Source organism: Tachypleus tridentatus, chromosome 10 (assembly GCF_004210375.1).
Source record: "Tachypleus tridentatus isolate NWPU-2018 chromosome 10, ASM421037v1, whole genome shotgun sequence".
Classification (NCBI taxonomy): Eukaryota; Metazoa; Arthropoda; class Merostomata; order Xiphosura; family Limulidae; genus Tachypleus; species Tachypleus tridentatus.
Genome location: NC_134834.1, coordinates 35,341,651 through 35,356,810, shown reverse-complemented (window position 1 = coordinate 35,356,810; position 15,160 = coordinate 35,341,651). Strand labels below are relative to the sequence as shown.

Genomic DNA, 15,160 nt, shown 5'->3' with positions numbered 1-15,160 from the left:
CATCTCCCTTTTCCATCCTGGGGGACTGTAATGGACATCTCCTCTGGGGAAGTGCTGATATTAATAGGAATGGTCACTCTGTAGAGCATATGCTGTCTGATCACAACCTTTCTCTTTTCAATACTGGTTCTTCCTCTTATTTCCATGCACCTAGTCAGTCCTTTAGTGCTATTGATCTCTCAATTTGCTCCCCTTCATTATTCTCCCATTTTTCATGGAGGGTTGACAATAAAACATGAGGCAGTGATCATTTTTCTGTAATTTTGAGAGAAACTGGCCATGGTCAATGCCACCCGACTCGCTTGTCCCAGTGGAAGCTGGATCAGGCAAACTGGCCCTCTTTCACTGATCTCACAGAATTTGATCCTGCCATCATCTGTAAGCCATCAATAGATGACTGTGTGGTAGCAGTAACTGACTGTATTATACAAGCAGCTGCTCAATGTATTCCTAAAACCTCAACACGTTTTCCACTATATCCTCATTTATGGTGGAATCCTGCCTGCCACATGGCATGGAAGGCTAAAAAAAACTGGCCTGGGATACTTTCCGTTGATATCCCACACTTTCGAACTGCATCACTTTCTAGCAGGCCCATGCACATGCTTGGTGGGTAAGATGTCAAAGCCAGAAAGAATCTTGGATTAAGTTCACAACTGGCATATATTCTACCACCAGTTTCAAAGTCATATGGGACAAGATTTGAAAGGTCAGTGAGCAATATAATTCTGTTCCCCTCTCAATCTTACTCTCTGATGGCCAGGAAGTAGCTGATACCCGAAGCATTGCCAATACACTAGGTGGTGAAAGCTTTTGTCAGGTATCTAACACTTCTGCTTTTTCTTCCACCTCCTTAGCCATCAAGAATCAGGCAGAGCAGTTGCCTCTTTCCTTTCGAGCTGATTGTCTCTATGACTATAATCGTCCCTTTACACTGGTTGAGCTCAAACTGGCATTTCATTGGTCTGGTAGTACATCGGTTGGGCCTAATGATGTACACTATGACATGCTGTGCCATCTATCTCCTGCTTCTCTTGCTATTCTTCTGATTGCCCAAGTTTTAAAACTTTTCCAAGCTTGTGGAGGTGGGCAGTGATTGGTGTATGGGCTGTATGGAGCTGTTGAGCCATTTCTCTCATGATCAGCTTTGAAATTGTTTCAACTAAAACTAACTGAGCATCTTTGTTGATTGATTTTGGCTATCCAGAACATGGGGAATCTGTGAATCAATTTCACCAGATTGGAATTTTATGAACCATTGTTGACACTTTCTGTACGTGTTTCTTGTAGCTTCTGAAACTTTTGACCATTTTTTTAATTCTTATGGCATATGGTAATGTATGTGCTTATTGTTTGCACTCATTACTTAGGTCTTTGAGGGTTAAAATTTTGTTTCAAATGTTTGTCAATTTTTCTGAAACAAGATATAAGGTTTATTAATACAATAACATTTGAAAAAAAGGCATAAATTTGCAAGTTCTTTTTCTCAAAACCCATAACAACTTTTGATGAAAAAAAATGTATTTTCTTTCCAACCTAATACTTTCGCTTCATTTCCATATGCTGCAAGTAATTGATTAATTGATAATCTCAAAGTAATAACGTGGAAAAGAAAGGTCTAAATGTTCACCTTTTTAAAGATTAACAGTAAAAGAAAATACAGTAATTCTAATACTTCAATAATCTTTTTGAAAAATCAAAGCAAAGATATTTTGTTTTCTTTTACCAGTAATATCCCATGCATTTTGACTAGTTACATTATTGTTCCTCTTCTATAAATTATACCCCCACCCCACACACACATACACTTACATGTATAAAGAAGGAAAGAGAAATGACAACATATCTTGTGTAATGGTTTTGAGACAAATTTGTGTCATTAGTGATATTCGAGAAATGTGTCCTTTTTTTAATGAATGATTGCTCTTCTGTATATTACTCTTCAGACTAGGACTTGATTCTTGGAATCATACTGGCTTATTTAATGAATTTTATTTAAATTTTTTTTAGAATTGTATTGTCTATGAAATTATTACTTGGCTAAAACTTAATTAAAGCCAATAAGTAGCTATCAGTTTTACAGTGAAAGTTAGTTCAAATACTTTTTTTAGTTGTAAAAACATTTTCAAAATGCTGATTATTTCCCATGCTTTGAAGATGATAGGGAAAAGTAAACCTCATTGCTGTTAAATATAATATCCTAATGGAAAATTAGAAAAACCTATTATATTCTTAACATCAAGAAATATCTAAGTAGTTTATGTATCTTTTGTATCTGGTAATGTATCAGGAAAGAATTTTAAAGTGAATTACTTGATGTTTGCAACAGTTGTATTTTATTCTTTTATAACAGTAGCTGTTTCAAGCTTGTTTTCCTTTAAAAGTGAGACTATGTCAAAAATTTACAACTTCAGTTATCAAATTATATGTAAATATATATCTGTGTATTCCCAGGAAAGAATCAAGTCAAGTAGTATCCTCATCAAAACATACCTTAGAAGTTCAAAGGGTGGTGATAGGTGCTTCAACAGAATCATATGACACATCTGTTTGTTCCCAGAATCCTGTTTCCACTTCCAAATCAGACAGCAACCGACCATCTAGAGCTTTAAAACATCATCACTGTCAACTCTGTCTCAAGCAGAACAGTCACCGTACAGATCACACCACTCATGTGCAGTGTGATGTATCTCAGCCTTGTCATGTTTGCTGTCAAAACTACCAGCCAAATTATGCTAATAGTACATACAGTCATTCTGTCAATAATTCCAACTACAATGTATCTATTACAGCTCCAAATTCTCCTCTCAGACACTCCTTTGTATCTACATCTCAGCTGAATGACACATCAGAATTCGCTCAGCATTGGAATTTCAGGGGTTTAACAATAGAAGAGAAAGGACAGGAAACAAAACTTGAAACCCTAAGTTCAAATGTATGTCACAGGGTTTGTTATTTCACATTTCCCTTAGTCTTTGTATAGTAAGAAATATTGTGAACGTAAGGGAAGAGAACTTTAGCTTTTCTATAAGTAATAGTTGGAATACCAAATAATGTAGTAGAAATCACGTATGATATGTAGATTTTATGGATGTGTTTATCAAAGAAATGAAAAAATTAACATCAACCTTCTGTGTAATTTTTAATATTTTTGTTTTCTTTTGTCTCCTCCCCTCAATTATGGGTCTCTGGTCATCATGTTTGTTGACTTACATTGAAAATTTTGTTGAACTATTATTTTATAAACTTAATATTATATATGATTTAATTTTTTAATTTAAAAGTAAATATTGAAAGAACACACCTAAATATAAATTTTAGTTATGTAGTATGTTGAGTGCAATACTAGTTAAAATTTGGTATTTGTGATGTCAAAATAATTTGTGTATAGTTTTGTACAAATTAGGAACTAAAATTACCAATATTGACAAGCTAAAATATAAAACAAGAACATATCTTTTTATTTTGCTGAGATATTGCTTATGTACTGAATCAAACACAGTGGCCCCATTTTTAGAAACAATCCTTTATATACACTTATTTCATCATGTGATGTGAATGACCAATTGACAGCTTAGAATGTCTATTTTCTTGGCCATTTATATCTGTGAAAACCAAGATTTCAAGGATGTGGTTGTGTCTTTATTCTACTTGAAATTTCAAACTTTTTTAGACCAAAATACGACATAGTTACTAAGCTTAATAAATTATAGTGGAACTCAGTGGTATCAATATAGTTGTTTATGATTTTTTGGTTGTAGAACTGTGTGTGTGTCTGTATGTGTATAACCTAAAAAAATTTGTATTATGTCTTCCACATGCAAAATTTTAAAAGGCTTAACTTATGTTCAACAGCAACCAAATTCAAAGGTTGAAGCTGAAGAGATAATTGTTTACTTTACTGCTTTATTTATTGTTTTATATTTTAAGAAAAACAAATTTCAAACTAGTTATTTCTAACTAGTAATAATCTATATACATATATAATGTATAATAATTTAAATGTTACTATTATATTAAAAAAATAGTGTATGGAGGGGTGGCACTGTTGGTTGATCATGATCAGCATGTGCCCACCCTGTCTTTGCCACTCGACACACCCTTGTAGGTCGTAGCCATCTGTGTTTCCTTGGGTCATACTATCACTGTTGATTCCATTTTTATTCCTATGTGTCAGTTATGCCCAAGAAGATAAGAGATTGACATGTCATTATTGATCTTTGATCTTTCTCATCTTAACCAATTCTTTGATCCTCATAGGTTCACGATGGAGTCTTTTCTCAACCTACGTTGGCATTTTATCAGGTGTGTGGAAGGCCTACTTTGATGTTGCCAGTGCATATGTTGTACACATTCCCATAGCAAATTCATCCCACCATTATCTACTTTTCATTTACAAGGATAAGCTGTACAGTTCATGCATCTGCCCTTAGGTCTAGCATCTGTACTGTACGTTTTCTACAGAGTCATACAAGCTTTTTTCTCATTGCCATCATTCTTTGGGCCTGTGCATGCACAATTACATGGATGACTGTTTTCTTCAGGCACCATCTCTATAGTGCACAGAATAACAAATCCAGATTCTTCTTTGAGAATCCATGAGCTGAGATATCTGTTATCTTGCAACTCAGTACTGTCCATGTGAGTCTTTTTCAGCACATTTTTAAGCCAGGCTTAGCAAACTCTGATACAACTGTAGGATATTGAATAGGCAGTCAGGCTGTCACATCTCCTCCTACTACATAGATGTTTCTCTCTCATTTGGGGATGTGCACATCCCTCAAATATCTAATTCCTTTGGAACAAGCACATACAGTTCCTTCAGTGGTTGTTGCACAATCAGTAGATCATGAAGATATATCCACTAGATCATCTAGCCTCCTTGTTCAGGAGCAAGATTTTTAGAGCATAAGTGGTAGTTGGATTTGATCAACACTAGTATTGGTGTTCCTTTACCATCTGCTTATCCTGAGATTCATCTCTTCACACATGCCTCACTTCAGGAATTACAGGGTCTATGGATGAATGTTGAATATTCTTCCACATCAGTATTTTATAACTTCTTACTGTTTATCGGGCAGTGGTTCAAGGTTTAGCTCTGTTAAAAGGGAAAAATGTCATGATTTATTTTAATAATTCCTTGGTGATATTTTACAGTTCTTATCACGGGGTCATATGTTTTGGGACTTTTGTTCATGAACTTTCAATATTCTCTACTGGGCTCATTCCTAACATATCAACTTCCTGGCTTGCCATGTTTCAGAGATAATGAATTTAATAGTAGATCACCTGTCTTGATCTGACTATATGGATGTCCATCACAAGTTTTTCCCTGTGTGTTTGTTCTCAATTTAGGACTCTGATGCTTGAAGCATTCACTACCTCTTAACATCCAACTACAGTTGTTTTGTTCCCAATTACCTCTCCTCAGGTTTTGGCTGAAGATGCATTCATTCAAGTTTAAATGGGATTTCACCTTTATCCTTTTCCCCTGATTCATCTGTTACTCAGTGCCCATAGTATTTTCATGAATGACCACCAACTGCCATTTACAATTCCTCTTTGGCCATTTCTGTTGATGCAATTTCTTTAGAACATTTTACACCAACATGTTCCAAAAGCTCAAACTTTATGCATGGGAATTATGTGGTTCATCATACAGCATCAGTGTTTAACTTCTAAAGTTGCCCTGTATTTGTCTCAATCTAGCTATATATCCATAATAGCCATTGACACACTTATTGCCACTGGTGTCTCAGAAGAAAATTGGATCCACTTCATTTACTTTGTTACCTTTTCCTTAAAATATATATTTTGGTGCTTCTGGCCTGCAGAGATCATAAGTCAGTGTTCTTTGTAGTGCATATGCACAGGACTCATTATCAATCTACTTATGTCCTGCTATATCTTGGATAGATCATTTCTTTCAAAGGGAATGGGATAAATCCTTCTCACCACTTCATGTGTCAGGTATTTCTCACTTTTGTGATCATTTGTTATGTCCTGTGTTAGCCTCAAGGTGTGATGTGGCTTATACAAACTCTTTTGAGGTGCTAGAAATTGACTCTTTATTCAATGGGATCATTCATTTTCCTGAGATTTATCTAGCTTTTGCCTTACAAGATGACTTCTTGTTCTGGACTTTGTTTACAGGCAAGGAAACTTTGAGTCACATATCATCAGATTTGTTACACATTTATGTATCTTTAGTTGCCTGTTGGAGGGTGTTAGCCTGTTGGCTGATACATGGGCTTCTTCATATACTTTTCTCTCACATTATTTACACAATTTGGCAATTTCTTCTGATGGTTTTTGCCTCTCTCCTGTGGCCATTTTGACCACATCTGCTAGATTATAAGGAAGAGTGAGTATTTTTTCCTCCTCTTCCTCTTTTTTTGTTTTCATTAGATCCTACTCTTTGGCAAATGTTGCCCAGACATATGTGCTTTTATAAATCCAATTTCACATTAGCAACACATTTTCACCATACTTTCTACCAGTTGTCACAGGCCATATAAAAATGAAGTGTTCTTTAAGACCATCTAGGAACTTACTGGATAGTATTACCATATTATGTTGAACTGCCACTCATGAACTATCATGAGTAAAGCCAAAGAAGATCTTGCTCATCATTAAACTGAATAAATCAGGTTTGGTTTGCTTTTAAAAATTTAGGGAACTTGATTCACATATTGCAATGTTTTCAGACTGTTTCTCAGAACCCCCCAACTTGCATTACCCCTTTATTCTGCTTGTGGAGTTATGTAGTCCTTACCACATTCAGTTTCCAGTCATTGGGGTGATGGACAGAGGTTTTTTGTTGTTTTTTTCTCTAATGTTCAAATGAATTCTTCCATTCTTGGAGAAGAGGGCAAAGTTGGAGGTGTTTATGCCCAGGTCATTGAATGTTTTGCTATGTGTCAGTAGGCAAACCAGTTTATGTGGGAACTTGTTTTTAATGCTGGTTCAGACTTCATGCTTAGCTATCTATTCAGGAAGGACATAGCCATTTTTTTTTTTATCAGTATCAGTTCAGTATATTATTCGTGGAAGGATGTCCACTCTTGTCTTGTATTTCCAAACACAGTGGTCCCATTCTAAGTCCTTAGTTGACCAAATTTGTTCCTTGTCCTTTTCATAATTCCAGGGGCAGGTGGAATGCTTCTTGCCCATTCAATTGGGTAGTGAGTATCAATGTTCATTATTCAAGACTAAGTGGGTTTTGTTTTTGTTGAGTAAGGCATATGCATTTCCATCACTTTGAGCTTGGAATGTTGCCTTTCAGGCTTCTTCAGGTGGAGGATAAGGTTTTTCTACTTCATTGTTGCTTACCTTCTTGTTATGGTTCCAGTGGTTTTGAATGCTTAACTATATGACTACAAGCTGGGTTCCGATCAAAATTATATCTGTATGTGATATTGCAGTCCCTAGCCATCAATATGGGATATAGGGACAAAGACTTTTTACTTCCAACTCTAAGTAGTGAAACCTTGGCTGTCAGTTTTGGGCTGGCCTTTAGAGATGATCACTCATACAATTTCACTGTTGATACAGAAATTAAGTTCAGGGTGAAGAACATACTTGTTCTGGATGTAGTGTGGGTTTCCTCACTCAGGTACCACTTTTATTTTGGTTCACCGATGGTCTATGCAGACACTTTCTGTATGGTTAATGCCCTCATCTGTCCATCCACCTTCTCAATGTGGTGTTTTAACTATAAGTACCAGCAGAGATAAGTACATTTTTGAAGTTAATAATTTAATAATGCTTTATTAGTAAATGTTTTAATACCCATATAAGCCATCCTAAGATACATTTTTACTTTAAATGGGTTTCTTTTCATGAGAAACATTTACTTTATTTTTTAATATTAAGCAGTAATTTCAATTATTTATTGTGTGAATCAAAATCTGTGGTTGCTTTAACATTTTGAATGTTTCAAATGTTTAAATTCCATTTTTAAATACTTGTCTTAATTGTAGTGAATAACTATTATTTTAGTTCTTCATAGATTCTGTACAATTAACTGAATGTGTAAGAATTTTAAGAAATTGTGGTATTTTATATGGTGTTGGAGGTGGAAATAGCAACTTAGTAAATTTTAAAAGTTCATTGATTATTCCAAGATGCATAAATATGTGCATCTTGAAACAGTTTCTATTTATGTTCTACACTACATTGATAAAGTAACAGCTGATTGAAACAAATTTTTGAATTTTCTTAAAACTACTTATGTTTAAAATCTCTCATACTTTTTACATAAGCCAATAATTTCTAAAATGCAGGTTTTAAACTAGAAATATTTACAAAGTATCTTGATGTTAAAATTTAGAGTAACTGTTTGTTTATAAAATATGTAGAATAGGTTTAAATAGTTAAGAATTGTATATAAGTATGTAAAACCTACTTGTGTAACAGTAATTTATTAACTCAGTTTTATCTCCAGTATTGTAGTTTTTAGTTAATAAAAATTATAAAACTGCTTACAGGGTACCACTGAACCAAGACCTTGTGAGTGTCATGCCTGTACTCAGCTAAAGGATCAGGGCCATTTTACAGTTGGTCCTTTTTCAAAGACATTTCCTCTACTCCCAAGTGTGTTTCCCCCTCTGCCCCATCTTGGAGAAGTTGGTAGGACTGGTCCAGCTAAACCTCATATCCATCCACACCTGTACAACCTTCATGCAGGGAAATCTTCCACTGTTGGTGTACAAACTACAAAGTCCACTCAGCATTTAACATGGCCATTGAATCTTGATGCAGAAGCTCAGGAAATGCTTCAGCGACAGATTTGTTTGGCAACTCTCGGTGACTGGGACTCTTACGAAAATGAACCTCGAGCACTTACACATCAGAAATATGGTAGTTGCTTGAGCAGTGACATGTATTTCAATCCTCATAGTTCCTTTCCATCCATGGTGTCCAGCAGTGTTGTTTTGGATACTGGGAAAATTAGAAATGCTGATGTGATAGGCCATTGTGATGACTCTGTAAAAGAAGGAGACTATCATTACAGTTTTTCAATGCAACAGTCATCAGTATCTACTCCATCAGGAACTGCACACAGGAGTCCAAGTCTTCAAAGGTCTCCAGGCTCAAAGCGACACCACCCAAACAGTGAAACTGCATGTTCTTTGTATACCCATGAACACATGGGAGATTGCTTTTTGTCAGGGAAGATGTCTTCGAGTCTTAGGAGCATACCATCTAAATCTAATTCTATTTCAAGTAAAGATCAGCAAGTTTCTTCTACAACAAATGGAATAGACAGCAGCACCAGTAAACATATGGTGAATGGTAGGTTAATGAAATTATTAATTAAACTATAAGTATACTTGCAAAGTTGATGATGTTGACAGTTCTGCTTCTTTAACTTTTTTGCAATGGGCTTAGTATAATATACTCAAGTTTATTTACACGTTGGCATATGTTAAGTATTTAAACTGTAACTTTTAACGTAGTACATGTATCGTTACAAAATTTGGTAGGTGTTTAGTAAACTTTACAAGTATTATGTACACAAAAATCAGCTTTTTTAATGAAATATGTTTACTAAATATTTGTTTGTGAATATATCAAGTCTTTTTTTACCAGAGTGCAAAGTGGTTTTTGTTTTCTGATTTTAAAAAAACAAACAATTTTTCATCCCAAAAATTCTCAAATATCATTTGTATGTAATCCCTAAAGCCTCTTAAATATGTTTTAGATGTTTGTTTTCAATAAGTCTTTGTATTTTTGATCTGTTATTTACTCTACCCTGTCAATTTGTCTGATCTCATAACCACCATTAAAATTAGGAAATAAAAATAAATTATGTCTTTTCATTCTACTAATTACAGAATGACTACAGGTTGTAACATGAAAACCCAAATGTTTAGTGTAAATGGCTTATATATAAATTTATTGTTTCTTTTATATTGATCATTCAACAGAGCCTGTTATACAAGATAGAAATTACAGTAGCATGGCACATGTACACTTATGTTACCATATCCAGTAATATAAAATTGAATTTTACAAAATTGCCTGTTTTGGCTGTGTTTTATTGAACTGTAAAAATATAGTCACATTTCAGTTTTACTCTATTATACTTGTACATACATTTTTACTATTTACAAAACCTTGTAAAAATTTGGAGGTGGAAGATGTGAAACATTTTTTTTTCAGGTTTTATAGATATATTTTGATATAACCAAGAACCTTAAATTACTGTATGCATATCATAGAATTTTGCTATAATATATCAAGTTTGGTAATTATGCTGTATTTGGATCTATGATATGAATTTTGAGCTCACTAAAGACTTGCCTTTACTGTCTGAAATCTGTCATTGAAAAGAATGAATTTGCCAAATAAATACTGTTCAAACTTTGGAGAAGCAAAAGGATGACTTTTTGAGTTTCAGTTTGGTGATTCACACATCATAGACAGGAGTAGATGTGCATAAACATTTTCAAAACTGGAAATTTGTGAACAGAGCCATTGTGTTTGATTCAGTTTATTTAACAATGTCTTGGTGAATAGAAGATAGAAGGTTCTTACTTTAGATTCTAGCTTATCAATACCAATAATTTGAATCCATAAGAAATTATAAAATTTGTATTTGGACATCACAAACATCTAATTTTAACCAATACTGCATTCACCATACCACATGACACACAAAACTCAGTATTTATGATTTATTTCATAATATTTACTTTTAAATTAAGAAATTACCTAGCAGGTAATATAATTTGATACCAAACTTGTTAACATATATTCAGAAATAGTAGCTCAATAAAAGTTTTGAATGCAAGCCACCAAATATGATATGACATAAACTTTGCCTCTTAGTGATAAAGTTAAACCCCTCATTTAAGATCCAATAAATTTAAAACTCACAAATAGTTATTTCAAACTCAAGTTATTCAGCACATTTACATTAGAACCTTGTATATTTCAAAAAATAATGGTTTTTGTTTCTTTAAACAAACATCTGGTAATACCAGATTAAGAAAAGGTAATTCTACTTTGATGTCATACTTATTTTGTGCTGTACAATCAACTGAAAGAAATCATGTGAGATACACAACTTACATTCTGTTCTATATTTTTATCCCTTAAATATTCATCTATTCATATAGGGTACTTAGATGTTCTTGTGACCAAAATTTGTTTTTATCCTTGGCATCAAGCCCTATTTAATAGAACATTGTTACCCTTCTTAGTCATTTCATAATAATTCTTCTCCCTCAATTTTAATAGAATATAATTAAAATCTGAAGGAAGTCTCAGGTTATAGTCATTTGTAGAACACTTTTGTCATTCTCTTGAATTTTTCATCATTTTTAAGAAATTGTAACACTTCCTGGAATGCAAGTATGGTAACAAACCTTTCCTTTCTATTAGAAGCCTTAAAGTCTAATAGTATGTGAAACACAGAAAACCTTCTTTAATAGACACTGAATTTAGGTGCATCATGCCTTTTAATGAGAGTATTTATGAATTTTATTGTTTGACAACTCTTATATTTGAAAATCCTTGTTACAGGTTGTGGTTGGGTGTTTTTATGGTATTTCATTGTACTGCATAGGAGAGTAATATAGTTGTATTACATTCTAGTATTTTAATTATAAAATTAAGGGTTACCACTATTTAGATGTTACTGCCATACCAATAGTCTGCTGCAGATGGTGAATAATGTTTAAAACCTTGGACATTGCAAGTTTATGCACCTATGTTTTACTCATGAAATTATTCAGCTGTATTTACATGGCTAGTTTCTTATTTGCATTGAAAAGGTAATTGAGGAGACAAGATATCCCCAATGTTTATCTGGTGCTATCTTGAATTATGCTCTTTGCAGTTTTCTGCAAACATTAATTTGTTTGCATGTGTTTACAATGCTGAATGTTAATTTTCTTCATTTTTATACATATAATGTGTGTTGGAGGAACAAGACTACTTCTGTAGTGAACTTAATTATTCACTCTTTTCAATTTTCTATAAATCTATAACTAATCTTTTTGCATGTTTTGAGATTGCACTTGTTGGATATATTAATAATACAAGTTAAACTTAAGTTGTTTTATTTGACTCAATTTTTTTTCTTTAGGATTATCATTTAAAATCACATAGTGTGTTCATTTTCTCATGAAAGTTTTATGGTTATTTGCGTTTGATGTTTGTAGAGTGTGATTTTCTATTATCGCATGCTTTTGTTCATTTGATGGTATGTTGTAATGTCTATAAAATGATAACACTGAAGAAAATTTTATGTTCAGATGGATACAAAGAAATTTTTTTTAATAACATACAAAACTTTACTTTGAAAACATTGCACCCCACATGTTAATAATTTTTTACCCCCCATGTTTTCTTTTTGAAAGTTGCTCATGTTGGAAAATGTTTTGAATAAACTTATAAAAGTTCCAGATTGAGATGAAGTTAACTTCTTGGCATTGAGAAACGGAAATTAGGCAATTTTCAGTGGTCTTAATAGCAGTTGTTTCCATGATTGTTATTACTAATAAAGTAAGAGAGTTTTGATTGTTTTAAAAGATCTATACCTGTGATAAAAAGCGATTGTATATGCTTTTCATGTACTGGAATATAAGATGTGTTACTAAAGAATCATAAATATTTAATTATCCTCATAAGAAATGACATTTGTATAAACACCGACTCATCCTCATTCACAACTTTTTTCTTTTTTGATTTGTGAGTATTCACATAAATTGTATTAGCTCTGTATATAGGCATAGTCAAGATGGCCAACTTTGTAACCACACTGTAACTCTGAATTTACTTAGTTATTTTCACAGAATATATTAAGTTGTTCGTAAATATTGCAAGTTTGATTTATAAAAGGAATCTGAGGTTTTTAAGTAAGAACTTTTCCTAAAGACTTGTTTGAATATATGAATCTTTTACTGAGTTAGTCCAAGTATAAGGTGAGTTTCATGTTAAGAATAAAAATACTTTTTCATCTTGCAATTTCTGAAACACACCTCTGTTCATACTTTTGCTCTATTCTAATGCAAGTTTCTCTTCTCTCCCCATCTAATCATTGGTTTGAATTATACTTTATTTACTCAAATCTTTATACCCCACTGTATCACTCACAACGATTTTAACTTTGAGACTCTCTCCACCTATACAGTTGCACCTTCTGTACAAGATCTGTACATAAGCTCTCTATTATTACTTTCAATTTACTTTATTTCAGTGGCAGAAATTACAACAAGGGTACTTCACAATTGTTTCATGTTTCTCTTTAGGGTTATAAGTACAATTCTCAGTTTTTTCTTTTGGTTTACTTTTTAGATCTGTTCCAGTGGGTCTTGAGTTTGTCTATTCCCAGTTTTAGCATTTACATTTGAAGGTGTTTTTCAAATATGAATGTATTTGTTAACATCTTGGACACAAAGTTGTTTCATGCCTCTTTGACACCTCAGTAGATTGGTGTTATCCTGGCCTCATGGGTAACCTTTGTGAAGGACAGATATTCTACCTCTCACAATGTTTTTTACACAACTATACCAAGTTTGTAATGCTGTTACATATTTTTCCTGTACCTTATGAATACTCTCCTTCTTTACTTGGGAGAAAGTCATGTTTGATTATCTAATCCTTCCACTGTCACCATACACTGCTTTGTATTCAAGGAGATTTGTTGATCAGTTGAAAGAGGGTGCTATCAGACTTTGTTTTTCTTGTTTATTGGATCAGCATGACCCGGCTTTCCATTATTTGGAAGATGCTTTTTTGGACTCTCGAAGGTTAGATCCTCTTCTTCCAATTTGGAGTGCTAAACAACATGCTTCTGGTTACCTTAATCCATCTCAGTTTTCCAGAATTTGTCTGCTAGTTATAACAGTTTTTGCAATTTTTATCATTTTTGCAGTCATATATGTGAGGATTATCACAGAACTCCCAAGCAATTTTCAGATGATGATTGTCATTTATTGACTTTTACTTTGATCAGATTATGGACTTTGCTCTTTCCTTGGCTTGTTGTTGGTATCTTTTGGAGAAGGATGTTTTGCTTTAGGAAGTTTGCTTTTTTACTTTGGACCTTAAAGATCTCAGAGAAACTCCTTTTCTTGGACAGTCTGTTTTTTACTAGTATTTCTAATTATATGAAATTTTGATTGCATGTGACCTGTCCCCACTCTTCCCTTTCTACCCTAGTTTCTAGACTGTCCAAAAAGTCTTCTATAGGTTTCAGACCTCTGGCTCTGGTGCCACAATTAACTGGAAGACAAGAGTGATTCTGACTTAACCAGCAGGTACCCTCCTCGATGGTGGAATGCAGACTATGATGTTGGTGATTACCTTTATAAGGTTAAGTCCTGTGGGGTCTTAAAGAGGGTTTGTATTTCATATGGGAGATCATCACCAGAAGAGGATTTATCATTGTGTGTACATTTCCTCCTCCATTGTGTCTCATACTGGTTGGTTTTCTACTTCTGAACGGCCCTCTTATATCTTGCTCTTCACCACAAGGCTATAGAGTTTGTTATTTCCTATCTCAAAGTTTTTTACTCCTGACTGTTTGTAGGACCGACTGGTGACATGTCACTGACTTTTCTTATCCCAGTCACTTCCTCTGATCTCCTCAATTCACAATTAAGATGTTTCTTTCCCTTCAGTAGCTCTTTTCACTTGATATATGAAGAAAAAATTGACATTTGCCATTTCATGGATGAATGGCTTCTTCTTCCCCTTCACACTCAGTCTCCATCAGCAGAATCTCTGAGAGCTTGGTTTTTTACCAAAATGGGGAAGTCTGTTATTACTCACACAGTGCCTTGTACATATAGGGGTGTTTTTCAATTCCTGACTAGTTAAGTTTAACCTTTTCCATTCTTTTGGAGATGTAGGTATTCTTGGAATCACTCAATCTTTTTGGTCAGGCATACATACTGACTCTTTGTGGTCATTACAGGACCAGTGAAACATTTGCATAGATGCACTGTATTTACATGATTGAGTGGTTTCCTTCTTAGATTGGTTAAGGTTACCTCTCATGTCTATTCTATATGCCCTAGCTCATTTGTGACACAGGTGAATGTCTTCATTTCTTCTTTTCAGTGAACCTCTCCTCATCATCATTTGAATCCCAAATGGTGGTATTGCCTGCCCAGATATATTTTTTTATAAATTACATCAGCTA

The 15,160-nt window shown here is 33.8% G+C and overlaps 1 protein-coding gene across 2 annotated transcripts in view; it reads left to right on the top strand.

Moving 5' to 3' along the window:
* The window catches only part of LOC143229049 (protein FAM193A-like), a 101,132-nt gene that overhangs the window by 48,813 nt on the left and 37,159 nt on the right, over positions 1 to 15,160 (top strand). For both annotated transcript variants that reach the window (XM_076460757.1, XM_076460756.1), the window contains exons 12-13: positions 2,455 to 2,935; positions 8,490 to 9,297. In XM_076460757.1, the coding sequence (XP_076316872.1) occupies positions 2,455 to 2,935; positions 8,490 to 9,297 (1,289 nt within the window). The remainder of the gene's footprint in view (positions 1 to 2,454; positions 2,936 to 8,489; positions 9,298 to 15,160) is intronic.